Source organism: Aspergillus candidus, assembly GCF_002847045.1.
Source record: "Aspergillus candidus strain CBS 102.13 unplaced genomic scaffold BDW47scaffold_18, whole genome shotgun sequence".
In the NCBI taxonomy this organism is placed as follows: domain Eukaryota; kingdom Fungi; phylum Ascomycota; class Eurotiomycetes; order Eurotiales; family Aspergillaceae; genus Aspergillus; species Aspergillus candidus.
Genome location: NW_020194023.1, coordinates 298,852 through 322,461, shown reverse-complemented (window position 1 = coordinate 322,461; position 23,610 = coordinate 298,852). Strand labels below are relative to the sequence as shown.

Sequence of the window (23,610 nt, the reverse complement as noted above, 5' to 3'; positions counted from 1 at the left end):
CACCAAGTATCCATGATTATCGATTATATTATTGTATGATTATTCTAATTCAGCAGCCAGGATACGTAATCCGGCTATATATAATATTATATATTAAAAGTCCATGTTGAGAGCCCTATCATCAAGGTGCTGAGACTGAACAACACCTCTCGAGGGTCCACAACATGACACTGCTCCATCGAGCCAACACCGCAAGTAATATGTGATCAGAGATGCCTTCATCGCGTCCGTAAAGTAACAAGGTGGTGTGCCGAACGCAGATATCATCCTCCCTCCACCGGAGCCCAGCAGCCCTTGAGCCTCGAAAGGAGAGCCACAGGGCTCCAGGAGGAGAGATTGAATCAAATAGAACACGCTAGGCTTTCATCATCTGGAGAGAGTTAGTTTACAGATCAGGGCATTGAAAGCACAGTCGAACTGTCAAGGTAGGACTCACGGTTATAAAACTTGGAAGGATGGAGAAGGAAAAGAGAGTGTGAGAAATCAGCGGATTTTATACGATTTCATAGTGGGTCATGTGATGCTAGCTTGTTTAGGAAGGCGGAATGTTTCTGCCGGTGGCTCGATGCGCCATGATTGATTTCCCCGATGGAGTCACTCGAGAACATCTTCTACATTGCTGGTTGTGTCTCGTTGATGCTTTGGTTTACTCTTCTCGGATTTCTATTGACCGGTAGAGAGCATTGAGACAGTATGTTTGTCGCCCGCGCGGGGAGGGTCGCCCCTCGTCTTTCCTCCAGCTATATCGAGATCTCCAATTACCTCCGCGGCCGCCGAACCGGATTCCGCGCCGGAGGGTATGGTCCCAGGGCGACGACGAGGCCCTTCCATCGCTCCTCCTGTCTTCTTGAGGAGAGCAATGGCCAAAAGGATGATATCCATTTCTTAGAAAAGTACAAGAAGGCCGGTTCGTTTGTCGCCTCCGTAGTTACGTGCGAAGGATCCATGTGCCTCTCGTCCAGACGTGCTAATGGTTACTGCTCCAGTGGAATTCCCACCGGCGACGGCAGACTTTGAGACGTTCTTCTCAAAGGCAGCCGCGGATCAACAAGTCATGCTGCATGGCTATCTAGGAGTCCGTCGTGATGTATCCAAGAAACTGGCCTTTGTGCGCCTAACGGACCCGACGATGAAACACAGTATCCAGCTAATCTCAATGGCAAACAACGGTTCCTTGGAGCAACTCAAAGCGATCAGAGCCAACAGTCCAGTCGCGATTCAGGGCAAGGTTCAACCGAAGAAAGCCAAAGGTGCCGAAATGGAAGAAGCCGAGCCGTGGGAGCTGTTCGTGGAGGAAGTCCACCCTCTCAATGACTTCCCGAAAGACATCCTGATGAAGTCGGACACCAACTTCGCCCCAAAGCATCGGTATCTGCAGCTGCGCGCGGATCCTGAACTACGCGATGCCCTCCGCTTTCGAGCCCAGGTCCACAATGTTTGCAAGCAGGAGCTGGACGCGTCCGTACCACCTTTTCTCGAGGTAGAGACGCCCATCCTCTTCAAGTCCACTCCGGAAGGTGCTCGCGAATTCCTGGTGCCTACTCGGAAGCGTGGGCTGGCGTATGCGCTCCCGCAGAGCCCGCAACAGTACAAGCAGATTCTCATGGCCAGTGGCATCCCCCGGTACTACCAGTTTGCGCGGTGCTTCCGTGACGAAGACCTCCGTGCAGACAGACAGCCAGAATTCACCCAGCTCGATATGGAAATGTCCTTCGCAACCGGAGAGGACGTAATGAAGGTCATCGAAGGAGTCATCCGACGAGTATGGTCAGCATTAATGCCAGAGCCAGCCCCCGCAGGCCCCTTCCGCAGGATGGGCTACCAAGAAGCCATGGCGCGATACGGGTCCGACAAGCCCGACACCCGATACGGCATGGAGATCTCGCGAATCGACTACATGATCCCGGTAGACCTAGTCAACAAGATCTCGGACCTCGACGAACCCATCGTCGAAGTCTTCAAGATCGAAAACAACGAGAACGACCCAGCAGCCATGTCCCAATTCATCCGCGACTTCTTCGACTCCCCCGCCGGCGCGCCATTCAACAACAACCCCGCCGGCGCCCCAGGCGTCTTCGTCTACGACGCCAAGAAGCCCCTCTGCGGAATGACAGCCTTCGGCTTCGAAGCCACCGAATACATGGAAGAACAACTCGACCTCGACCACGGCGACCTCATCGTGATCCAAGCGCGCGAGAACGCGCCCTTCTCCGGGGGATCGACCCCCATCGGCGACCTCCGCCGAGCCCTCCACACCGCCGCCATCACCAACAACTTCAAACCCGCCCCCACCGGCTTCGACTTCCTCTGGATCAACGACTTCCCGCTCTTCTCGCCCGCCAGCGACACCGAACCGGGCCAAGGCGGCGCCGCAGGCATAGCATCAACACACCACCCCTTCACAGCGCCCAAAACCGCCTCCGACGTCGACCTCCTCCTGCAGGGCCCAACAAAGGTAGTCGCAGACCACTACGACCTCGTCGTCAACGGCGTCGAGCTCGGCGGCGGCAGCAGACGTATCCACGACGCTGCCGTCCAGGAATTCATACTACGCGACATCCTGCAGATGAAGCCCGAGCGACTGGCTGACTTCGCGCACCTGCTGGAGGCTCTGAGAGCCGGGTGTCCGCCGCATGCGGGGCTGGCGCTGGGCTTCGATCGGCTGGTGGCTGTCATGTTGGGGAAGGAGTCCGTGCGGGACGTGATTGCTTTTCCGAAGATTGGGAAGCTGGGGGAGGATCAGATGGTTAAGGCGCCTAGTGTTGTTAGTGAGGAGGCGTTGGGGACGTATCATTTGAGGTTGAGGGAGTGAAACCACCTTCTTAGCCATTGGGAAGATGGTTGGGGCTACTGTATTTGTAGTGTATATGTGATTTGTGTACTGATAGTGATAGATGCGATACCCTCTCACCTTTCAATCCTTTCAATCACTTGACACTCCAACAAAATAGAGTATACAAGTTTAAGAATACTAATAGATAAGGTAATAATAATATAAATGCTGCAACTGCAATTCATAACTCAATCAATATATCTACACAAGCGGGTCGCAGAAGCCACACAGATGCTGTTATACAAAACGCCTTCCCACAGACTGAAACAAACAAAAAGAGAAAAGAAGGGAATCTAATACAAAGTCACGAAAGATATAAAAAAAAACCCAAGTGTGAAACACACTTAAGCAGCCGATGTGACCGACGGCGACTGCTCCTCCTCCTCATCATAGTACAAGTACTCGTCCTCGTCCTCGTCAGGCTCCCCCTGTCCGAACGCACTCCGCCAGACACCATCCCAGAGGCCCTTCTTCGTGGCCAGACCGCCGACCAGCAGGATGGGCAGCTGCCAGATACTAGCCCAGAAGAGGCCGCGGGCGGTGCCGTGGGCGCCCTGGTGTTTCCAGAAGTGGTAAGCCTCCTTGGCGAGCCAGCCGTTGGCGACGGAGCTGCCGACCAGGAAGCCGTGGCCGACGACGCCGACCCACCAGAGGCCGATGGAGATCGGGAACATGAGGACGGAGTAGCGCAGGGCGACGCGGGCGTTGCGGGCCGGGTTGGTCCAGCAGAGCATCTTGTAGCCTGCGGCGCGGTACTCGTCGCGGATGGTGTGGGAGAGGGCGTTGAAATGCGGGAACTGCCAGGCGAAGAGGATGCCGCCCAGAAGCCAGCCGCCGATGCTGTCCTCGCTGAAGAGCATGTCGCGCCAGGTGTCGTGGCCCGGGGTGGCTGTTTGGCCGGCAGCGGCGACCCAGCCCATCAGTGGGGGGATACCGCCGACGATGGCGCCCACCCAGGTGTTGATGACGTGCAGGCGTTTCAGCGGCGTGTAGACAAAGGCGTACAGGAAGATGTTGCTTGCCGAGAGGGCCGCTACCGTCGGGTTCGTGCCCAAGTAAAGCAGGCCCAACCCTGCCAATGCGGTTGCGATCGCGAAGACCACGGCCGCGCGACGGGAGATCAGTCCGCGGACAAGAGGCCTGTTGCGCGTGCGGGACATGAGGGCGTCGTACTTCGGCTCGAAGATCATGTTCAGGGTGTTGGCGCTGCACGAGGACAGGAACGTACCGGCCGTCAGGTAGAGGAAGGTCAGGGTGGAGGTGGAGAGGGTCGGCAGCGGGGCGATGGACGGGTCAAGGGTCAGGAGAGACGAAATCGGGTACATGCCGTAGGCGGAGGTGGTCGTGAGCACGATCAGGATGGAGAGACGGGGTTTGGTGAGGGCGAGGTAGGCGGCCATGTTGCGACGGAGGGAGGACTTGGGAAGGGCGGAGGAGATATTGGACAGTTGTGCCGACGCATCGGGCGGGATTACATGGTCTGCATCATCTTGGCCCTGGCGAGCGGATTCTTCCTCCTTCAAGCGTTTCCTTCGACGATGGGGCAGCTCGGCCGTCGCCGTATCCGGGCCATTGGCACTCCCATCCGTGGTCTCCGCCGTACGCGACGAGGCGGGGTTTGACGATTCCCGTGCGGCATTGGCAGCGGATAGCGACGCCAGAAGGCCGTCCTTGGTACCGGCACCATCATTGTCTCGATTCGACGAGAAATAGGACTTATTCAGGGTGGAGGCCGCAGGTTGGCTCGGACCAACGCCGGAAGACCATCGGGAGGACGAGAGAAAGCTGCGGACGGTGGGGCGATGAGGACGTGCGCGGAGGAGGCATTGCGAGCAGATACGCGAGGGATCCCTTGGGGGAGCTAGCCTCCGCAATGAGGGGTGCAAGAGGAAGACCATGACGGGGACATGGGCCAGGGATAGAACGACCGCCGAGCGTGGAAACAATTGAGATCTTGATGCGGATGAAGTCCTCGAAGAAGACGAAAAGGCGGTGGGAGGGGGCAGAACCCCACCGCTTATTTTGATCGCGTTTTGATTGACTCGGGACAACTTCACTTTTGGACAGACCACCACCTCGACGAGGAGCCGACTTCTTTTCATTTCTCTAGTTTCTCTGGTTCTTGGCACTGTCAACTACGTGCAATCATGGACTCCATCCAGCAAGCGGTCGTCCAGCCCCTCCAACCCCTCCTCCGACCCATCGCATCCGCCCTCCCCAAACCCGTCCACGATGCCGTTGTCTCCCTAGTCGGTGCCCCCTGCCATAGCACCCTTCTGGTCGATCTGGACGTCGCCAAGGATCCCGAATGCACCTCGCTCGCCATCTCCAAGGCACTGGGTATCGCCATCGTGGGCGCCAGCGCCATCGTCAAAGTGCCGCAGATCCTCAAGTTGATCAAGTCGCAATCGTCGGCCGGGGTGTCGTTTGTCTCGTATGCGCTGGAGACGGCCAGTCTGCTGATCACGCTGTCTTACAGCGTGCGCAACCAGTTCCCCTTCAGCACCTACGGGGAGACGGCCCTGATCGCCGTGCAAGATATTGTGGTGGGCGTGTTGGTCCTCAGCTTCGCCGGGAAGGGCACCGCAGCCGCGGCGTTTGTCGCCGTCGTCGCCGCTAGTGTCTATGCGCTGCTCTTCGACCAGACGCTCATCTATGCGCAGACCATGGCGTATCTGCAGGCGGGCGCGGGAGCGCTGGGTGTGGCCAGCAAAGCGCCGCAGATTTTGACCATCTGGCAGGAGGGCAGTACCGGGCAGTTGAGTGCTTTTGCTGTATGTTTCATCCCGTCACTTGGTTTAAAGTCACAATTCCGATAATTAACTATGAATAGGTATTCAACTATCTCGCCGGATCCCTGTCGCGCATCTTCACGACCCTGCAGGAGGTGGACGATCCGATCATCCTGTACGGGTTCATCGCAGGGTTCAGTCTGAACCTGGTGCTTGCCACGCAGATGCTGTACTACTGGAACAGCTCGCCGGCTCCCGCCCCGGCCAAGAAACAGACCCGTTCGAAAGCCAAGGCTCAGCTGGAGAAGCCGGTCGCGCAGAGCACGGGGGCATCGCCCAAGTCGGGCAAGGGGCCTACCACGCGGCGACGGGGTTGATTTCTCACCATACTTCTTTTATTCTTTTTAATCCATAAATCATAATGTTTCGCATCACACAATGCAATACACCATCCATCGTAGATACATAAAATTACCGCTGCCCGGGCTGCGCCCCAGTAGTCATAAACCGTAGAATACCCTCCAACGGCACAACCGGAGCCATCACCTTCTGCACACCAACCCCATCCTCTCCCCCAACACCACCCGCACCGTGCGCGCCCCCAGCAGCAATATCAAACTCAAGCCCGCCACCACCGGCGACAGCCCCGGCGCCAGGCCTCATCCTGACGCCCACAACCTCCATCTCCTCCTCCTCGCCCTGCCCCTCATTCCCCTCGCCCTCACTACTCCCACTCGTACTCCCCATATCATCCTCCCCGTCGTCCAGCACGCGCCGCAACCCAGTCACCACATTCGCGACACCGCCCTCCCTCTCCTCGAGGGTATAGTCCCCGCCCCAGTCACGCTGTCTCGCTTCGCGATTAGCCTCGACGGGCGCCCAGTGCCATAATTCAGCTAGATCATGCTCGCTTAAATCATGGTCGTTATCGTTCTCATTGCCGTCGTTGTTGCCATGATCATTGTGATTAGTGTTGGTATCAGGGACAGCCCTCCGTCTCCCCCGCGCAACCCAGTCCTCCACACGCGGATCAAGCTTCGTCCGCAGAAGCTGCTCAAGTGTCGGCGCTTGCGTGCGGCCGGGGAATTCCGGGCCCGGGTAGGCGACTAGCGAGGAGAGGAGGGGCTGGTTCTCGGAGAGGTGTTCGGAGATGGAGAGGAGGTTGTTGGAGAGGATTGTGGCTTGGGATTGGAGGGAGGGCCTGTATTTTTTTTTCCATTATTGTTAGTGACTGTTCTTTTGAAAGGTATGTATATATACAGTATGGAGAGATTAGTATTAAGAAGAGAGGAGGAGGAATACCAGGACGGAAGAGGATCACTCTGGTTCAAACTTGCGATGAGGGAGGCCAGCGAGTGGGTGAGTTGGACGAGACGTTGGCGGGATTGTTCGAGGGCTTTGATTTGGTCTCTTGTTGGGGTGGACATTTTATATTATCTTATATGGGGTGATTGTGTATTATATGTATTTTGAGGGGTTCAAGCATGAAGATCAATTGAGAATTGAGGGGAGCGGAGAAAGATCGAGATGATGATGAGTTAACGGTGGTGGATTGGAGATGTCCCGATGGGGAATAGTCTCCTGTTCTTCATTCTATACTGTCTACGGATACTCCATGTGTCTGATACTCTGCCTCTATATCACTAGATGATGATGATTATCTTTGTAATTGGTAAATGATCAACAGTTTTAAATGACAGATGTTTATAAGAATAAAGAATATCCATGATAATCCCTCCTAATGAAGTAACGCCGAACCTTCGGCCGAACGACCTTGGCATGTCGTGTTTATTTATAGCGGGCGCCTAATGACACAGGATGGTCAAGACGCGGGGGTACTGGGTACATAAGTAGAGAAATCCTCTGTTTGGATTTTCTGTACTTGTCTCGACTGGAATAAACAAGTCGTCCATCCATCTACTTGTACCATCTAGTGTATACTATGTGGTATAACATATTATTAAGATCATGAGGGTATATGACATCTTCTCATCCAAGCATCTCCATCCTTCCTACCATAGACACCGACCAAAATAGAGCATACTAACCCTTCACAGGACCCTTCTCCTTCTTGCCCTCCTTCTCAGGAGCATACACCGTCCCAGGCGCAGCCACCCCGGTCTCCATGACCTGCGCCTGCTTCCCATACCCAACCCCACCACTCCCATACGCGTAAGGATGATGCATCCCCACCGCCGCAGCAGGGTCATACCCATCCGGCACCTGTGCCTGCGCCTGAGCAAGGCTATGATGATGGCTCCACCCAGCATGAAAGCGATTCAACTCTCGCTCCTCGCGCAGCTGCCTCGCCTTCTTACGACGGTGCCGCACAAAGAAGAAGCAGCATACCGTCAAGGCACAAACCACGATCACGAACGCCAGGATGGGGATAGCGATCACAACCGCCAAGTTCACCCCTTTGCCGGACTTGGGAGCCAGCAGGTTCGTCGTTGATGACGGCAGCATGGACTCGCTGAAGATGCGGGCTGGGCTGATGGGGAAGGATTCAGTGGGTGGGGTGCGGAAGTGGCAGTTGTAGCGGAGGGCTTCGAGGACTGATTCATTGCAGATTAATAATTGTCTCTCGTGTGTACTGCAGGGTGCAGTGCAAACAGGGAGAGGAGGAAGAGACGTACAGTTCGACATATAATTCTGATTATCAGTCAAGTTATAGCACTGCTCACACTGACTGATAGCATTATCGGCAAACGCATTCGACCCGCACCAAGTGTCAAGATTGTCCCCATCAGGGTCCGCAATCTCGAACTCGAGCGCCGAGTCCAGCTGCTGACACGACACCGTGCACTGGGTGGAGATGTTGTTGACGGACTCGGGGGTGCCGAATACGCAGCTGGTGAATGCATATCGCAGGTTATCTACCCAACACTCGGTTAGAACAATCACGCACGACGCAGGAATCAAGCCATGGAACGACAGCAGAGAACAAACTTACACAAAGACCACTCAACATCCGACTGCTTCGTCGGCGTATCGTGGAAAGAGCTGCGCAGTCCGCACTCAATGCATTGCTGGAAGGTGGACCCTTTCTCGGTCTGCGTGAACTCGCGGTCCAGACAGGCGATCTCCGATCCCGTCGTGTTGGACGAATGCTTGTGGCAGACTTCCTCGCAGGGCGAGCCTGGCGTGATGCGCAGGGAGAGGATGGGTGTGATTTGAGTTAGGACGATGAGGGCAGTCGTCGCCCATGCTGAAGTCCTTCGTCCCAGCATTCTGGTGTCTCTCTTTTCTTATACTTCAGTCTACACCAGCCAAGGAGACGAGCAAGCCGAACGGCAACTGAGTCCGACCATGGAAGTGTGACCACGAACGAGCCAAGACAGGGGACAGAGGACAGCAGCACCCGATAAAGCGCAACGATATATGAAAACGAAGAGAGATCGATACTCAATCAACGACACCAACAGGACAAAATGAATCAACTCAACGATCCAGCCCACAGCCGGCGAATGTTCCCATCAAAAAAAACAACCAGTCAAACCCCCCAACAGACCGGACAGCCAGAGCTTGATAAAAAAACGCGCCCAGCCCAAAAAGACCGGGGTGTGATCATCGCTGTGCATCCTCGCCGCCCGCCGACAAGGAAGTCAAGTTGGAACAAGCATATGCGAGTGGGGTTCGGAAAGAGGGGGTGTATGGTCGGCGCTTAGACAGTAGCCTGTCAGTAGCCTGTCAAGAACGACCAGAGAGAAAAGCGTGAGTGTGAGCGAATGTGATGAGATGGCGATTGTGACTGTGACGCGCACTGCAGTTGTTAGTTTGGCTTCGTTTTATTCGTCGTTCTCGTCGACCCCTCTTGAGTCTAGAGGTTGATTGGTTGGGCATGCGTGTCGGATGGGTTGGTCCGGATTTCCATGGTGATATCTATATTTTTTTTTATATATTATATTATATTACATATTTAAGAAATAAAACGATACCCAAACGATAAAAAAAATTAAATAAAACATCAAATAACGGGTCTAAATAGTGGCCGGGGAGAAGTCCAACGTGATGACAATACTCCAAACGGACTCCGCCAACCCAGGTGGATCCCCCTTGGCGCTCGCAGATCGATCTCTTCGAATAAGATTTACGAGAACAAAGAAGTGAAAGAACCGGAATCAAGGAAATGATCGACAAAGTTGTCTCATTCTACTGAACCGGGATTGGGCGCAATAAAGGATAATTAAACGCAAATAAACAACAACAAACAAAGAAAGGACAGACACCCTCCCTAGACATAGTCGAGACGCCACCATGCAAGTCGTACGGTACCTGTTGCCATCCCCCGGGGTGGCACAGAGAGCCCAATTCAATCGTGGGTTTATCGGGGTTGGTTGGCCCAGGTTGTGAGGCGAGGAACGGAGAGAGGAAGCTTGATATGAGGGAATGGGTGGTTTGAGACACGAATTGCTGAGAAACACATATAGTAGATGGTAAGGAATGAAATGGTAGAAACACAAGAACGCTGTAAATTCGGAAATCATTACTCCCCGCCATCTATCGCATCATCCGTAGAGCTCCTCGTAAGAAGGCACCAGTTCCTGTCCAGTGGACTCGACCTCGGGCGCCCGGTAGGGCTCCCGGCCCCGGGGCTGATGGGGCGGTTGCGGTGGCAGCTGTAGCGGCGGAGGGGGTGGAGATTTCACGAAAGGAGAACGGGGACTCTTGATTTTTTCGTGGTGGGTGGGAAGATGGGAAGATCGAGGCCCCTCGCTCAATGCCGAGGGGACCGTCGAGGTGTAGCTGGTGTGTTTGGAGCTGGCCGTGACCGGCATCGAGGCCGTGCCATCGGTCGTATTGCTCTGGATGCTGCAGCGTCGCATCTTGGAGGTGACGGACAGCGGGGGCGATTTGGACGCAGAAGGGTACCGTCCCCGGGACGGGCCCAGCTCCGACACGGGGTCATCGTCTTCAGACGAATCGCTGGACAAGGTCTCCGAGGCGGAATCCTGCCATGTGCGAGGGGGATTGCGAGTTGCGCATAACGGGGCCGGGATCCTCTTCGAGGGTCGATTGCGCAGTTTGGAGTCATAGTGGCCCCGGGGGATGGTCAAGGACGAGTCTCCCGAGGTGCGATTGACCGGATGGCGCGGTGAGGACCAGCTGCGGCGATCGGCCGTGTCAACAGAGCTATGTCGTCGTCCCCGTTCTGGAGACCGGGCCACCACACCGGCAGGTTGATCCCACTGGCTCCAGGACCCCTCGGTGGGATAGGTGATGGAGGCATCTCCCCACCGCGAGTCCAGTTCCGAGGAGAGCTTGCGCTTCCGGCGCAACTTCCGGATGATGGCCGTCATGATCCTCCACGGGCTTCTCATCAAACAGGGTTAACGCGACATGTACCGGCCAAAGAAGTGGGTGTCGATAGCATACTATCAAGAAAGCTTGAGGTAATAGTAGAATACCAAAATGGGACGAAAGGGGGGAGAATCGGTGAGTCAATCCCCTTCGACCATAAAAGACCCCACGAACAGGTCACCCACCGGCAGAAGGGGAGAGGGGCAGACGACGAAAAGAAGAGACGAAAGACACGTTCCCAGCCAGCATGAAAGAAGGAGATATATCAGAATCGGACCATCGAAGCCCGCCGGTCCAGCGACCGCCGCATACGAATCGCTGAGGAAAGTTTCCGACAGGAACGTGATCAACCTGACGGAAGGGCGCCATTTCCTCACGCCAGATTTGACCTGACCTGGCCTGGCCTGACCTGGGCTAACCTGACCCAGAACTTCGCCCGGGGTGAAGGGGGGGAAACGGGAAGGGGGGGCGAAAAGAGGGAGGGGGGGGGGAAGTAGTGTGTACGCCGCAAAGCAAAGATTCAAGCAATCAATCAATCACACGGGTTCCGTGGGGGACGGACGCGTTGCTTTTTGGACCCGACAGTCTGGTTCAGCCCTTCAGGAGGCCTCGTCTGGTGGAGGTGACGGACCGCACCACCTGCCGTGAACAGGATAGTACAGACCGGGTGATCTCCACTTGTCTAATTAGGCGTTGGAGGGTGTTACCGCGACGGATTCGAAAGGGGGAAAAGAAGCGGCAAATGAGGGAATAGCCCTGGGGAGAGGCCCTGAAGGCGGCGAGGAACCGACATATCGAGAGGGGATGACGGGAGGGGAACGGAGAGAAATGCAGACTACGGCACAGTCATGCGTCAAGTTGTCCGTCCGCTTGGCGTGGCGCTTGCTGGAGAGAAACAGGGATGGAGTCGACCTTCCTAGGTAATGTGGTGAGAAGAGAGAGGAGAAGAGGTGGGGGCCATCGTCATGATCCCTGACCGACGGGTCATCCATGACCGGATATCGCGAGGAACAGAAAGTAGGTTGAGGATTCGGACCGGACGAGGCAACTAAGAGACTAGTGAGGTAGCAGTGGAGACGACGAGTCCACCAATGTCGTGGCGCATATGAGGTTCATTCATGCAAGAACCCAGCAAAGACGGGGATCGACTCTTAATAGTCAGTGTTTAATTACTCGGTAGTTGATGAGTCCGAGTTGGTTTCTTGGGTTAGGTGGTTGGTTGTTGGTTGGGTTGATGTACTCTGTATAATGGATGGTGTTGATATCGCTGAAGTATACTCTGTAGGCAATATTTGATAGAGTCGAGGTAGAGAAAAACCTCACTCAGACAATTCCAAATCAATAAATCAAGGAAAAAATACTTAAATATAATAGTAAAAACGGATCACGCCGGTTTGATCGTCACGGTTGGCCCCGAGCCATCCACAGAGCTTATCTACGCGCCGTGATGGGGATTGTCTTGCATAAGAGCAGCTGATTTGTCTTCTTCTCATACTAGTGTGAAGCTATTTCTGCGGCGCAATATAGGCAAAAGAGAGACTTACGTTGCCCTGGTCAGTCGGATTGCCGTGTTTGGAAGTAGACAGTTTTCTCTAGTAGTACTCCGTACCTTGGTAGTGAACTACCTGGTACTAACCAACTGACTGATTGACTAGGCAACTGACTAGGTAGTTAGGTAGGTAGCGTCAGTCTGGCTCACTGTGCTAGACATATACTAGTCCAGTTCAGTTAGGAGTCCCTCCGACAGATGTCTCGGCTTAGACGCCTGGGAGGACGAGAGGACGAGAGGATGAGAAAATGAACCATGACAAGGGTTGATCATGGCCAAGAGATTGAACCAGGGTAGAGAGAGGAGAGAGGGGAGACAAGAGGGGATTATCCATGTCTGTCTCATACTATACTAGTGTTCAATCACAAGTACATTGTCTATCCTGTCTATTCCTAGTCTCATATATCATGGACAGACTGGTATATCGTCCTAATCCACTACCCATTCATACCAAAAAAACATTGTCTACAAAGACAAAATCAGTCATAATCATTATCATTCATGGTTTTATCAGTCATCATGAGCATCGTGACCGCCAAAGCAAGACCCTCAAGAACATCAATTCAAAGAACGACATGGCTGTGAAAAAAAAGAAATCAAGTCCAAACACCGTACCATTCCATCTCCCCCAAACACCAAACCCAAACACCATTAACAAAACCAAACCACAGCTATACGATCCCCATCCACTGTCTACCCCAAATTAGTGATTAGCCGGGACAGCACCGGTCTTTTTCTGCGCGGTCGCTGCGTCTCTCCTGCCGGTCTATCGTCTTCTGCTTCTCCTCCTGTAGGAGGAGAGTTGGCAGGGGAAGATGACGCCTGCGCTGCCCGAGCAACAGCAACATCTTCAGGAGCCATCTGCACCCACGACTGCCGCGGCTCAAACGAGAAGCGGTTCGTGTTGGTCTGGCTGTGCGGCACAGCAAGTGGCGGCTGGGGGTAGGGCACGGGGGCCCCATCTGCGAGATAATACTGCTGGTGCTGGTGCTGCTGATGCTGGGGCTGTCGCTGTTGCTGTTGCTGTCGCTGCTGACTAGGGACGAGGTAATTTGGGGTGGGATGAGTTGGAGCTAGGTGAGTAGGAGCTATCTGCATCTGTGTCTGCGTGTGCGAATACGCATGCGCTTGCATATGCGACGGCATCGGCACAGACGGCCATCCCATCTGATGCTGCGGGGCATCAACTCTCTGATACCGCGACGGATCATACACCGGGAGACGAGGCTGATACGCAGGCGGCGGAGACGGAGACTGGTTGTGAGCGCGCGAATCGACGCCTACGCCCACCGTGTGGATAGGATGGGGAAAAGATAAAGAAGACGAAGGGCGCTGCGCTGTGATGGCATCGTCACGGGATTTGCGACCGTGTCTGACGGAGCCGTGCAGGGCGAGAGACTGGTCGTCGTGCTGGGATGCACGGTCGCGTTTGCGCTTTTTGAGGAAGAAGATGAGGATTCCTGCCGTCACTGTTGGATATATATGTTAATATGGCATAGGGTTGTTAGTTATGGGTGGGGGGATGAGGGCGTACTAGCGATGACTGCGACGCCGCCTACAACGACACCGACGATGACTTGTGTGGTGTTGTCGCTTGGGTTACTGTTTGATCGGGTGTGTAGAAGTGGATAGGAGGGGTGGATGTTGTGGGGGAGGATCATGCTGATCGATCTGGTAAGATCACTCACTCCACTACCTATACTGAGGTGTAGATCGAAGAATATGTCTCCGTCGCGAATCCCACGACAAGCCAAAGGAAGACCAAAGATTGAAGCTATAAATCCATCCAGACCACAGGACACACGAAGTAGTTATAGAACATCCTCACCGTTTCAACACCCGCATGATGAAGCTATTTTAATCCGCATCGCGGCTATCTCCTCGAAATAGAAGCATCCAGGTCTCAGATCGTGGGTGTCGGATCGGCGGGAAGAGACAAAACAACCAGGCTGAAACAGACTAAAGCACAGAGCTCGTTCCTTCAGAATTAAAAATAGCAGATGGGAGGGGTCGAAGGATCCGATGTGCTTGTTGATGTTATTGGTGGTGGGTCGTGGTGGAAGCGCCGGGATTGTTGCCGCAGCGGTTAGTTTGGTGGAGCACTTAGGGCTGTATGAACACCTGTCTTGGAATGAGATATACACTGCCGTGTAGAGAAGAGAAGACATATACAGTATAGAGAAGAGAAGAGAGAGAGAGAGACAGAAGTGATAGAATAGTCCAATATCATTAATTCATCATTGATCAATACGCTCAATAATATCATAGTAATCCACAACGCCCGCTCAAAACTCCCATAATGCACCAACAAACTCCAACCAAGCAATGAATTAAATTAAATCATCCATAAATATCGTCCGAGTCAGGAACCATAGTCATCGTCAGCGTCTTCGTAGCCCGTTTCTTCTTCTTCTCACTCACTCCCACACTAAACCGCCGACTATAGTCCGCACTACCTCTATACTCCGACCGACGAGATCCATCATCATCATCCTCATCATTATCCCCATAGCAAATACTCTCCCGATACCGCGGCGTTTTATCCGCATACTCCTCCGGCCAGACAGTCTGCACACTATCCCTCACACTGGCGCGTCCTGTAGAAGAAGACCGGGTAGACTGCGCAGTGGCAGGAATATAGCGGAACCGCTGCGACGGCTCGAGACTCATTCTGTGTGTAGTGGTTGACGCCACCTCGGCCGGATAATCCTGGTGGATAGGACGGTAGGCGAAATCCGGACGACGCTCGATGAGCGGGTGGCAGGAGCCTGTTGGGCTGGGGGGTTCATCACTTTCTGTGAGGGTGGGGGTCTTGCTGCGGGTTGCGAGGCGCGTTGAGAGACGGCGGGGGTGGAAGGTGTTTAGTCGGTTGCTGCTGTTACTGTTGCTGCTGCTTCTGGTGGAGGCAGCATGTTGTTCCGACACATAGCCTGGACCATAGCGGAGGTCACTGTTGTGGTGGTGGTGGGTTGGTGGTTGATGATGAGGGGTAGAGAACTGATTCCACGAGCCACCTGTGGGAGCAGAGATGGATACATCGCCCCATCGTTCATGGAGACGGCGATCTCGGTCTGAGGAGTCTTGTTTGCGGAAGCGGCTGAGAGGGCGCGGGATGATGCTTGTCATTGTGGAGGGTTCTTCAGAATGACTGATTATAGATTATTGATGAAGATGAAGATGAAGGAGGCAAGAGAGACAGCCTCGACTGGACCCAGGGTAGAAGATCAAAGCATCAACTGAAAGAATATCAAAGGATCGCTAAGGTTCTGACCAACCCAGCACAGACCAAAGCAACACTTTAAATAAATCTTTAAATCTTTCAATCGTTTCAGAACCCTCAGGAAGCGGATAACAATCCATATAAAAGCTTGTCCCCAACAACCCTAACTTGGCAGACAGCGGGACCGCCCATGTCTCGAAACGCCATGATGATCACAACAGCAGATTGATTATCCCTGTCTAGAAACTAGGAGGGTTACATACATACATTTGTTCCCAAGTATAGAAGCAAAGCAAAGCAAAAAGCGCCCCTAATGGTCTAACCGCCCGCACGAGTGATAATCTGCAGGGGACCGAGATGAATTAGGGTTGTGATTGCTGCTCATTCCTGGCTAATTGTTCTATAATTATTTCTAATCCGGGGGGTATTAACCTGCATAGCGGGGTAATTAGTCTTACTGACAGGGGGATTAATATGACCAAATTTAGAAGCAGATTGAGCATCCCGGTTGATTACCTGGTTAATTTTTCTTATTTTAGCATATTTGGCATATTTAGCTGGGTAGCAAACTTGACTAGTTGTGTTTTTGAGCGTTCCCAGCGAGGCGCCTGCAGTGCATTGTCATCACTCGTTCACTTACTCGTGCGGAGTGGGGGGTCGGGGGAATACCGAGGGCTTGTTTTGTTTCAGAATCCAAATAGAATCAATCAAGAGGATGAAAGATAGAATAATCCTTGACAGGCATATTCGTAACAGCTCGATATGAAAAACATGAGCACTTTCTATATACATGACAGTAGTGTGGTTGACACACTCTAAGCCGAAGTAGTATGCAGCAATTCCACCGTAATATCGTACCGCGGGGTAAGATCTTCCCACAAAGTAAATAGAATCAAGGATGATGTTAAAAAAGACAAAAAAAAAAAATAACCCAAATCTATGCTATGCAAAACACCTATCCATATCCATCAAGGGGGTTAGGCAAAACAACAATCGACAGCATCAGCATGTATCATCCATTTACCCTATCGGTCAGGTCATCAGACGACCCCTCACCCCTCACGAAACATCTTTGGTTGGAATGGCCGGATTCCATCTGCAGGACAGGGTTCCTCTGCAGCGCACTGGACACCCCATATCCACGCGTCATTTCTTCGGACGAGACTTGGCAGGCGTCATAAGCAACATTGGAGGGTTTGTCGACAAAGATGTCGCAGGACGATTCTGGCTCGAGCGCAAGTCAAGAGAATGGTCCGTAGCCGTCGGAGACGTCATATCAGCCAGGGTCTCCTGGAAGTAGGCAGGGATGGACGACGGCGGCCAGGCCGAGAGCGAGTCATGCGCGGCCGACGAAGACTCCAGCGAGTCAAACGTCTCGTCGTCGATGCCAGGGTAGAACGGCGGTTCCTGCGCATCCGGGAAATAACCCTCCTCGGCCGGCGGCGAATCTTCCACGCTCGTCTCGGTGGGATTAGCCGGGGTCATGGTGCCTAGGCGCGCGGGCGACGCCCCGCTCTGCGTCCGTCTTAGCAACGGGCGGCTGCGGTGGTTGTCGAGAACACCCTTTTTGATCTCGAACTCGTGGCTGTAGGAACTCCGTCGGTATGTCACGTAGTTTGAGTATTCCCCCTTTCGGCTGTTTTTGCTGTCGCCTGATACGGTCATCATGCAGCTTAGGCGCAGCAGGTCGACCTCGCTGCGGCAGAAGGCTAGACGCGCCCGCACGCGCTGGATAGCTGAGTCCAGCGCCATCTCGATCGCGAGGTGGTTCCGGATCCGCGCGATCTTGGGCCAGGTGGCTCGCTGGCCGCGGAGGCAGGACTCGGCGATGAAGTCGGAGGTGGGGTTTGTGAGGACGCGGGGGAAGTCGCGCAGGGGGATCTCGGGGTAGATGGTGATGTCGCCGGAGTATTTTTGGTCGACGATGGACGCTAGCTTGGTCAGTGCCGTGGGGAACAGACCCATGTCGACTGCTGTGTTGATCCGGTGCACGATCTCGTCTCTTGTGAAGCGCACCAGGGAACCGACCCACGGCTGGCTCAATGGGGATAGACGGCTTGATGCGTGCATCGCGCCTTCGTCCTTGGGGAGGAAGGGGACTACGTGCGGGTTGACCTGGGAGACGATGAAGTGGTTGACGTTGAACATCTCGGACAAACGGTCCATGGGCAGGTCGCTGTCGACCGATCCGTCGATGTATTTCCCGTGGACGTCACTCCATGGGACCGGGAGTCCAGTCGCCGGGTCCTTGGACATGAGAGCCGGTGGGGAGAAAACGAAAGGAACGGAGCAGGAAACGGTCCTGGAGATTGTTAGTTGATCCGTCGTCGCAACGGGTGACGGCGGCGAGTACTTACACGGCCGACCAGATCAGCACATTAGGGGCAGTGATGTAATTCAAGATCCGGGGAAGTTCAAAGATGCCCGCGCACGAGACACAGATGTTCAGGACACGGCGCGTGCGGTTGTACGCCTCTTGGAATGTGAGGTTACCCAGCCAGCTCTGGGTGGCGATGGACAGGTGACTGATATCCATGAACGACCCATGATTGTAGAAGCGCGAGATCCTCTGAAAGATATTAGGCTCCTGGCCCGGTTCGCCAAACACAGACAGATTGTCGCTCGAGAACTTGTCCAGCAGCTCGGGGAGCTCATCGTCAGTGTGACTACAGAAGACGGCACAGACGATGCTACCAGCCGACGCGCCCGAGATAACCCTCGGGAGCATATCATGGTCATACAGCGTCTTCAACACGCCAATATGGCTCATGCCAAAGGTAGCCCCGCCGGAAAAGAGCAGGGCACTCTGACCGAACGCCTGCTTCGCCGCCAGCAGCTGGTCGAGAATATACCGAAGTTCTCTCCGATCGCACCGGTTGTTCCCAGAGAGGTCGACCAGCGCGGAGATGCTGTCGACGGCCGTGGAGATGTAACGCTCGATCAGGTTCTTGGTGCCCCAATGCGAATGCCGGTAGAGAGAGATCCGACCCATGAAGCCAAGGTCGCGGGTCAAGGCGGTGCGCACCAGAAACAACATCCGACTGATGTCCCACGTCTCCCGGGCTTCTTCGAGCTGCTGCAGGCGCTCCCGCACCAGAGGGGCATTATACTCGTCGCATTCTTCGGTTTCCTTCCACGCATCATTTCCCTCCAAACGATCGAGTTCGCGGGCACTCTTCTCCCAGTCTTCATACGTTCTAGCCTGCTAACATGAGACTTGGTCCACCACTCAAAAAAAAAAAAAAAAAATAAGTAAATAAAAATAAACTTACATTCTCCATATCGTAATACATAACCTGCTTCCGCTCCCCCACACCCAGCGTCTCCTTCTGCTCTTCCTTCAGCTTTCTCCACTTGGCGTCTCTCCGGGGATAGAGGGTATCTCCCGCCCACGAGAGCGAGTCCCGCACGACGGAGGACAAGGAGGGGACGGAGATGGAGCGCAGACGCGAGTAACCCTGCTTGACGGGTCCATTCGCACAGGGTTTCGCATCACTCCTGGCCTTTCCACTGCAGGCGGCGTGGGTCAGACTGGAATCAGGCAGTAGTGACATGACTGTCATGCATCTGCGTTACGGTGTTTGACCGAAAGTAATATTGAATGAGAAATGAGATCGAACAGGGTCACGATAGTTCAGAGTCGAGATGGAGCATGTTATCGACATTCAATCATCCCCCACAGTAAGAATAAGAATGAGAATAAGTGTACAAAATCGAGAAGAAAGAAAAGAGTTGAGATGCAAAGTAGTATTCACAGATCAACGTGTTTAGTTCAGTCAGTCCGTCAGCCCAAATAGATCAACGTCACGAGGCCCCCTGGTCCATTCCATCCGGATTGGCCAGTTGCCCGACTTGATCGCCACCCCCAAAGAATCTTAACCCCGGATGGATTTCTCTACATGGTTCTTTTTGTTTGTTATTCACTGGAATCTCTCTCTTCTCTTTTCACAGTGTGTCTGGTTATGGAATGATCTTTCTCCCAGCATTACGTCTATCTGGTCAGGCTGGTAACGAGATCAATCTGACTACCTAGATTACTGATTGTGTCCTAGATTGAGTGTGCCACATGTTCCCATGTTCTTCGGCCGACCTACGGAACAGAGTCCGATGATCTCATTTCCCCACATATCCATACTAACTATACTTACTGTACTGTACTAACTAACTGTACTGAAACACACCATGCCTTTCATAGCCAGCTGAAAAGACGGTCAACTACCCTAGTCGACCTAGTAGGTATCCTCCGATTTCGCTTGAGATCAATATGTCGCCGGATTCGACCATTCATCAGGATGACAGGGATGGCAGGAAGACAAGCGAAGAATAGTACACACTACACAGCTCCTAGCATGTACAAGTCCGTACAAGAGAATTTTGTATATTCTTGTTTATTACTGACGGACAGCGGGGTCCTAGAGGCATTCATTATAGGCGGCAAATACAATGTGGGGTTCCGAGTGGATCTACAGACTCTCCCCGAGTCTCCCTCCTACAGATGCTTAACATGCAAAGTGGTCAAGAATCATAATGACAGGAATGCCCGGTGTGCATGGATCAACTAGATCTCTCTCATGATATGTAAAGGGTAAATCAGGCTGAAGGCCGATGATCAATCCAGGCGTCGAAGTTATTAACCGGTGTGGTCATTTATGACGGCACTGGATTGATGGATGCCTCGTTCACATGCGAAGGCCAGCCTTGCATGTGAGAGGCCATGTCAGATGCCCCGTCTTCAACTAATTTGGATCTGCACGAGGATGAGATAACCATATTTGTCAGTCTCTTGGGTACAAACTATTATTAATCCTCCTTGTTTTTTTTCCCTTTTCTGTTCTATAGAAAAATAGAAATAATAAGGCTCATGGGATCGGCCGTACCCAATCGCGGAGCGCACTTCTCGCCCGCGCCTCTGCACCATCCTCGCGCCAGAAGTGGCCCACCCCGTCCACTTCAACCGACTGGAATTTGCTGCTCACGTTATGAGACATGTCCTGTGCCCAGCGTCGTAGCTTCTGCGCAGAGGTGAACGTGTCATCGTCCCCGTAGATCGCAAGCGTCCGCTGCCTGCACAGCTGGTCGGCAGGTCTGGGACAAGGGACGTGCGTTTTGTGAACCGCACCGGGCGTGCTCACTTCCAGCGACAGGCTCGAGAAGAGAGTGAGAAACAGGTTCACGGGGGGCAACAGGGGCGACACGAGCAGATACGATGCATCTACCCTGGAAGCGTCCATGTCCAGAGTATCCTTGAGTCTACCCAGGCCTGAAGAGCCGCCGGGAAGTGACCGTGGTTGTAGGACGGTCTCGTCAGACACCCTCTTCGCCATCTGCCAGATCTTCTCGACCGGTGTACCCGGGACGCTGGATCGGAAGAGATCCATGACGGCGTCTGTCGTTGGGAGATGTGAGGCGATTAATGACCCGTAGGAATAGCCCCCTAAGATGATCCGGACATCTGGGATTGTGTCTCCTGATGGGTTCGCCCCTGGTGGGACCCGTTCCGTTCTGAGGATATGCAGGTAGAGAAGCATGAATCCGTAGAACGATACATAGTCTCCCAGTTCGGGTTTGGCTGTCCAGCTTGTTCGACCTTCTGAACTACCCGCGCCGCTGGAATGCATTGCATTAGCATAATAACATAGAATCAAATAAAATTAAACTCAACATTACACTAATATATACCCAAGCTACTCCGTATACCACGAGGAAATATCTGGTACATACCGAAAGTTAAAAGTCCCCACCACATACCCCTGCTCCAAAAGCTCCCCTCCCACAAAACTCACAACGGGATCATCGCAGCATCCACCCAGCGGCGCATACGGGTGAGCGACTATCGCGCCGCGTACGCGCCAGGTTGGTATGCTGTTGTCGTCTGGCTGTGTGAGTTCGCGGGGCAGGTACACGCGACAGTCGAGGTGGATGCCGTCGTAGACGGAAGGAATGGTGAATGTGGTTGCCGACGAAGGGAGATATGTCATTTCGCCGCTTGCTTGTGGAATCTTTCGCTTTGAGGTTCGTCAACTACATAGCCGAGGGGGTATTGAGATTGGGTGGTTTGGGTGAGGGTGAAGATTGGTGGTTGTGGTCTGAGGTGGAAAACAGTGGTGGTGATCGGGGAAGTGACGAGGTTGCTGGTTTCGTATGGCCAATGCGTCTGCCGTTGCAGCCAGAAAGGCTTGGGCGCTGGAACACAAACACTGTCTACTAGTTTTACAACATCTACTACGACATTCAAAGAGTATTTACTCTACTGGGGTGGATAGATTCTGTGAAAAAACTCTTGAGTTTATGTTTCTGGTGTTGTGATTGATAATGCTTGAACAATAATATGCATTGCTGCCGGAATATATATACTTCACACTAGTCTATATTGAATTGTCTAATCTATACTCAGGTTTCTGGGAGTAGCCACGCTGGGTCAGGTTCATCGTCCTCGTCTTCCGATTTAAACCCCGTGCTGTGAGAATGCGCGTCTGTGTCCCTCAATAAATCCTCTGGGGGCTCAGGATTGTCGACACCAAGGGGATCCGCCCAGGAATCAATATCTCGATCAGTCTCACTGTGAGCTCGAGGCTCCTTGCCCTTCTCATCTTCAGACTCATCCGAGACACCAAAAGCGTTCAAGAGCAAACCCCGCGCTTCCCGCAGAGCTTCCAGCTCGGTGGCAATGCAGCAGACGAGCAACCGCCAATCCTTGCTCTCCGCTAGCCTCAGATGTTGTCCCACGCGTTCTGCGGTGCTTCCTAAATCTTCCAGGATTCCACGTACGTTGTCTTCCTCCGATTTACTCCCAGACGGTCCACTAGGTTGAAGAAGTTGCGATTGGGTCTGGACAGAACGGCGCATGGCAGTTTTCAAGCGCCTCTCAAAGCCCGACACCTCCCAGACGACTTGCTTCCACACACCACCCCCTTCCTCGAGCGCCGCGATCTCCGAGTCGACTTCCCCTTGTCGCCTGCGCAACGCCGACTGCTCTTCCTTCCAGTATTCTTGGGCCATGTTGAGGGTCCGGCGTTGGGGGTTGAGGGAATAAAACGTTTGCTCATTTTGGTCGGTCGCCTGGGGCCCGACCGGCGGACTTGCGAGGAACTGGTGGATATCCGACTCCAGGATAGACAGAGAAGCTTTGTAGGACGACAACTTCGATTCCACGGTATTCTCCACATGTGATAATTCCTGCGTCACTTGCCGATGCCGTGCTTTCATCTGGGAGAGCTTGTTCTCCAGTTCATGGATGTCCGCTTCGAGCCTATGTTCCTCCTCGCGTAATTCCCGGGAGCGCTGGCTTTCTCGATCATTCTCGATCGTCAGGATCGCCTCCTCCAGCCCTGCCTGCTTTTTGCAAAATCCATCGATATCCTTCAGTGCATCCTTCCTTTCACCCACCCGAAACGTGAGTACCTCCCGTTCTTCCTCCCTCAGTTTCAGCAGGTCATAGATGGACTTGAAGATGCCTTCCCGGGCGGCGCGCAGTCCAATCTTCTCCCTCTTCGGCTGTCTGACCGGCACGGTAGACGGGGCTGTCAGGGTGCGACTCGAGTCGGGGGTCGGGCTGAAACTGCCATTTGACGGGGAGCTTACGCTCTGCTGTGGAGAGTCGGTGAGGCCAGCTAGGAGGCCTTCACTTTGGGCATCGATTAGAACCTGCAAATTACGCTGGATGTGCTTTGCCTGACGGCCAATGTAGAGCAAGGGATCCTGATAGGTGTTGAGCGAGCTAGCAGGTAAAGTCTGCAAGCTTTGGTTGAGGGTTGGTGGTAACAGTGTGGACATGTTGCTTGGGGAGTTGGAAGCTACTGCACATTAGATAAACAAAACGACCTGGAAGGAAATCAATGATTTGGACCAAAGGAAAGAAAGAGTGTCTAGAGACTAGAGAGAGAAATGACAGGAAGTAATTAGATTATATTTGCATTTTAGAGGCCAGCTGGATCATCACAAGTCACCGGCTCCAAGCTGGTCGTGTGAGGAACGG

At 53.5% G+C, this 23,610-nt stretch overlaps 12 protein-coding genes across 12 annotated transcripts; 2 read left to right on the top strand and 10 right to left on the bottom strand.

The window, feature by feature from the left end:
- Positions 1-7: 7 nt before the first annotated feature.
- BDW47DRAFT_104700 (uncharacterized protein) lies at positions 8-430 on the bottom strand. The gene has a single exon (XM_024812390.1). It carries the CDS (start codon positions 265-267, stop codon positions 94-96), a length of 174 nt encoding a protein of 57 aa, XP_024672707.1. The 5' UTR covers positions 268-430; the 3' UTR covers positions 8-93.
- Positions 431-622: 192 nt separating this feature from the next.
- Positions 623-2,924, top strand: BDW47DRAFT_104698 (aspartate--tRNA ligase MSD1). Its single transcript, XM_024812389.1, has 2 exons — positions 623-907; positions 987-2,924. Exons 1-2 carry the CDS (start codon positions 694-696, stop codon positions 2,810-2,812), a joined length of 2,040 nt encoding a protein of 679 aa, XP_024672706.1. The 5' UTR covers positions 623-693; the 3' UTR covers positions 2,813-2,924.
- Positions 2,925-3,170: 246 nt separating this feature from the next.
- Positions 3,171-4,728, bottom strand: cox10 (protoheme IX farnesyltransferase). Its single transcript, XM_024812388.1, has one exon. The coding sequence runs from the start codon at positions 4,231-4,233 to the stop codon at positions 3,178-3,180; it is 1,056 nt and encodes a 351-aa protein (XP_024672705.1). The 5' UTR covers positions 4,234-4,728; the 3' UTR covers positions 3,171-3,177.
- A 182-nt stretch (positions 4,729-4,910) lies between these two features.
- Positions 4,911-5,943, top strand: BDW47DRAFT_22201 (putative monosaccharide-P-dolichol utilization protein; the record flags this gene model as incomplete). Its single annotated transcript, XM_024818487.1, has 2 exons — positions 4,911-5,607; positions 5,667-5,943. Exons 1-2 carry the CDS (start codon positions 4,981-4,983, stop codon positions 5,940-5,942), a joined length of 903 nt encoding a protein of 300 aa, XP_024672704.1. The 5' UTR covers positions 4,911-4,980.
- Positions 5,944-6,036: 93 nt separating this feature from the next.
- Positions 6,037-6,992, bottom strand: med8 (RNA polymerase II mediator complex subunit MED8; the record flags this gene model as incomplete). The annotated part of the gene is made up of 2 exons (XM_024815041.1): positions 6,037-6,766; positions 6,868-6,992. 2 exons carry the CDS (start codon positions 6,990-6,992, stop codon positions 6,037-6,039), a joined length of 855 nt encoding a protein of 284 aa, XP_024672703.1.
- A 464-nt stretch (positions 6,993-7,456) lies between these two features.
- BDW47DRAFT_104694 (uncharacterized protein) lies at positions 7,457-9,051 on the bottom strand. The gene is made up of 2 exons (XM_024812387.1): positions 8,519-9,051; positions 7,457-8,441 (listed from the first exon to the last, which is right to left on the bottom strand). Exons 1-2 carry the CDS (start codon positions 8,793-8,795, stop codon positions 7,609-7,611), a joined length of 1,110 nt encoding a protein of 369 aa, XP_024672702.1. The 5' UTR covers positions 8,796-9,051; the 3' UTR covers positions 7,457-7,608.
- Positions 9,052-9,885: 834 nt separating this feature from the next.
- BDW47DRAFT_22158 (uncharacterized protein) lies at positions 9,886-11,238 on the bottom strand. The gene is made up of 2 exons (XM_024818486.1): positions 10,942-11,238; positions 9,886-10,881 (listed from the first exon to the last, which is right to left on the bottom strand). Exon 2 carries the CDS (start codon positions 10,863-10,865, stop codon positions 10,074-10,076), a length of 792 nt encoding a protein of 263 aa, XP_024672701.1. The 5' UTR covers positions 10,866-10,881; positions 10,942-11,238; the 3' UTR covers positions 9,886-10,073.
- A 1,544-nt stretch (positions 11,239-12,782) lies between these two features.
- On the bottom strand, positions 12,783-14,375 carry BDW47DRAFT_104689 (uncharacterized protein). Its single transcript, XM_024812386.1, has 2 exons — positions 13,950-14,375; positions 12,783-13,884 (listed from the first exon to the last, which is right to left on the bottom strand). Exons 1-2 carry the CDS (start codon positions 14,074-14,076, stop codon positions 13,109-13,111), a joined length of 903 nt encoding a protein of 300 aa, XP_024672700.1. The 5' UTR covers positions 14,077-14,375; the 3' UTR covers positions 12,783-13,108.
- Positions 14,376-14,631: 256 nt separating this feature from the next.
- BDW47DRAFT_104686 (uncharacterized protein) lies at positions 14,632-15,763 on the bottom strand. Its single transcript, XM_024812385.1, has one exon. It carries the CDS (start codon positions 15,539-15,541, stop codon positions 14,756-14,758), a length of 786 nt encoding a protein of 261 aa, XP_024672699.1. The 5' UTR covers positions 15,542-15,763; the 3' UTR covers positions 14,632-14,755.
- Positions 15,764-16,368: 605 nt separating this feature from the next.
- BDW47DRAFT_104684 (putative Patatin family phospholipase) lies at positions 16,369-19,322 on the bottom strand. The gene is made up of 3 exons (XM_024812384.1): positions 18,908-19,322; positions 17,993-18,837; positions 16,369-17,937 (listed from the first exon to the last, which is right to left on the bottom strand). The coding sequence occupies exons 1-3, from the start codon at positions 19,196-19,198 to the stop codon at positions 16,782-16,784; spliced, it is 2,292 nt and encodes a 763-aa protein (XP_024672698.1). The 5' UTR covers positions 19,199-19,322; the 3' UTR covers positions 16,369-16,781.
- Positions 19,323-20,364: 1,042 nt separating this feature from the next.
- On the bottom strand, positions 20,365-21,727 carry BDW47DRAFT_22126 (uncharacterized protein). The gene is made up of 2 exons (XM_024818485.1): positions 21,357-21,727; positions 20,365-21,242 (listed from the first exon to the last, which is right to left on the bottom strand). Exons 1-2 carry the CDS (start codon positions 21,611-21,613, stop codon positions 20,495-20,497), a joined length of 1,005 nt encoding a protein of 334 aa, XP_024672697.1. The 5' UTR covers positions 21,614-21,727; the 3' UTR covers positions 20,365-20,494.
- A 235-nt stretch (positions 21,728-21,962) lies between these two features.
- BDW47DRAFT_104681 (uncharacterized protein) lies at positions 21,963-23,583 on the bottom strand. The gene has a single exon (XM_024812383.1). The coding sequence runs from the start codon at positions 23,406-23,408 to the stop codon at positions 22,026-22,028; it is 1,383 nt and encodes a 460-aa protein (XP_024672696.1). The 5' UTR covers positions 23,409-23,583; the 3' UTR covers positions 21,963-22,025.
- Between the last annotated feature and the right edge of the window lie 27 nt (positions 23,584-23,610).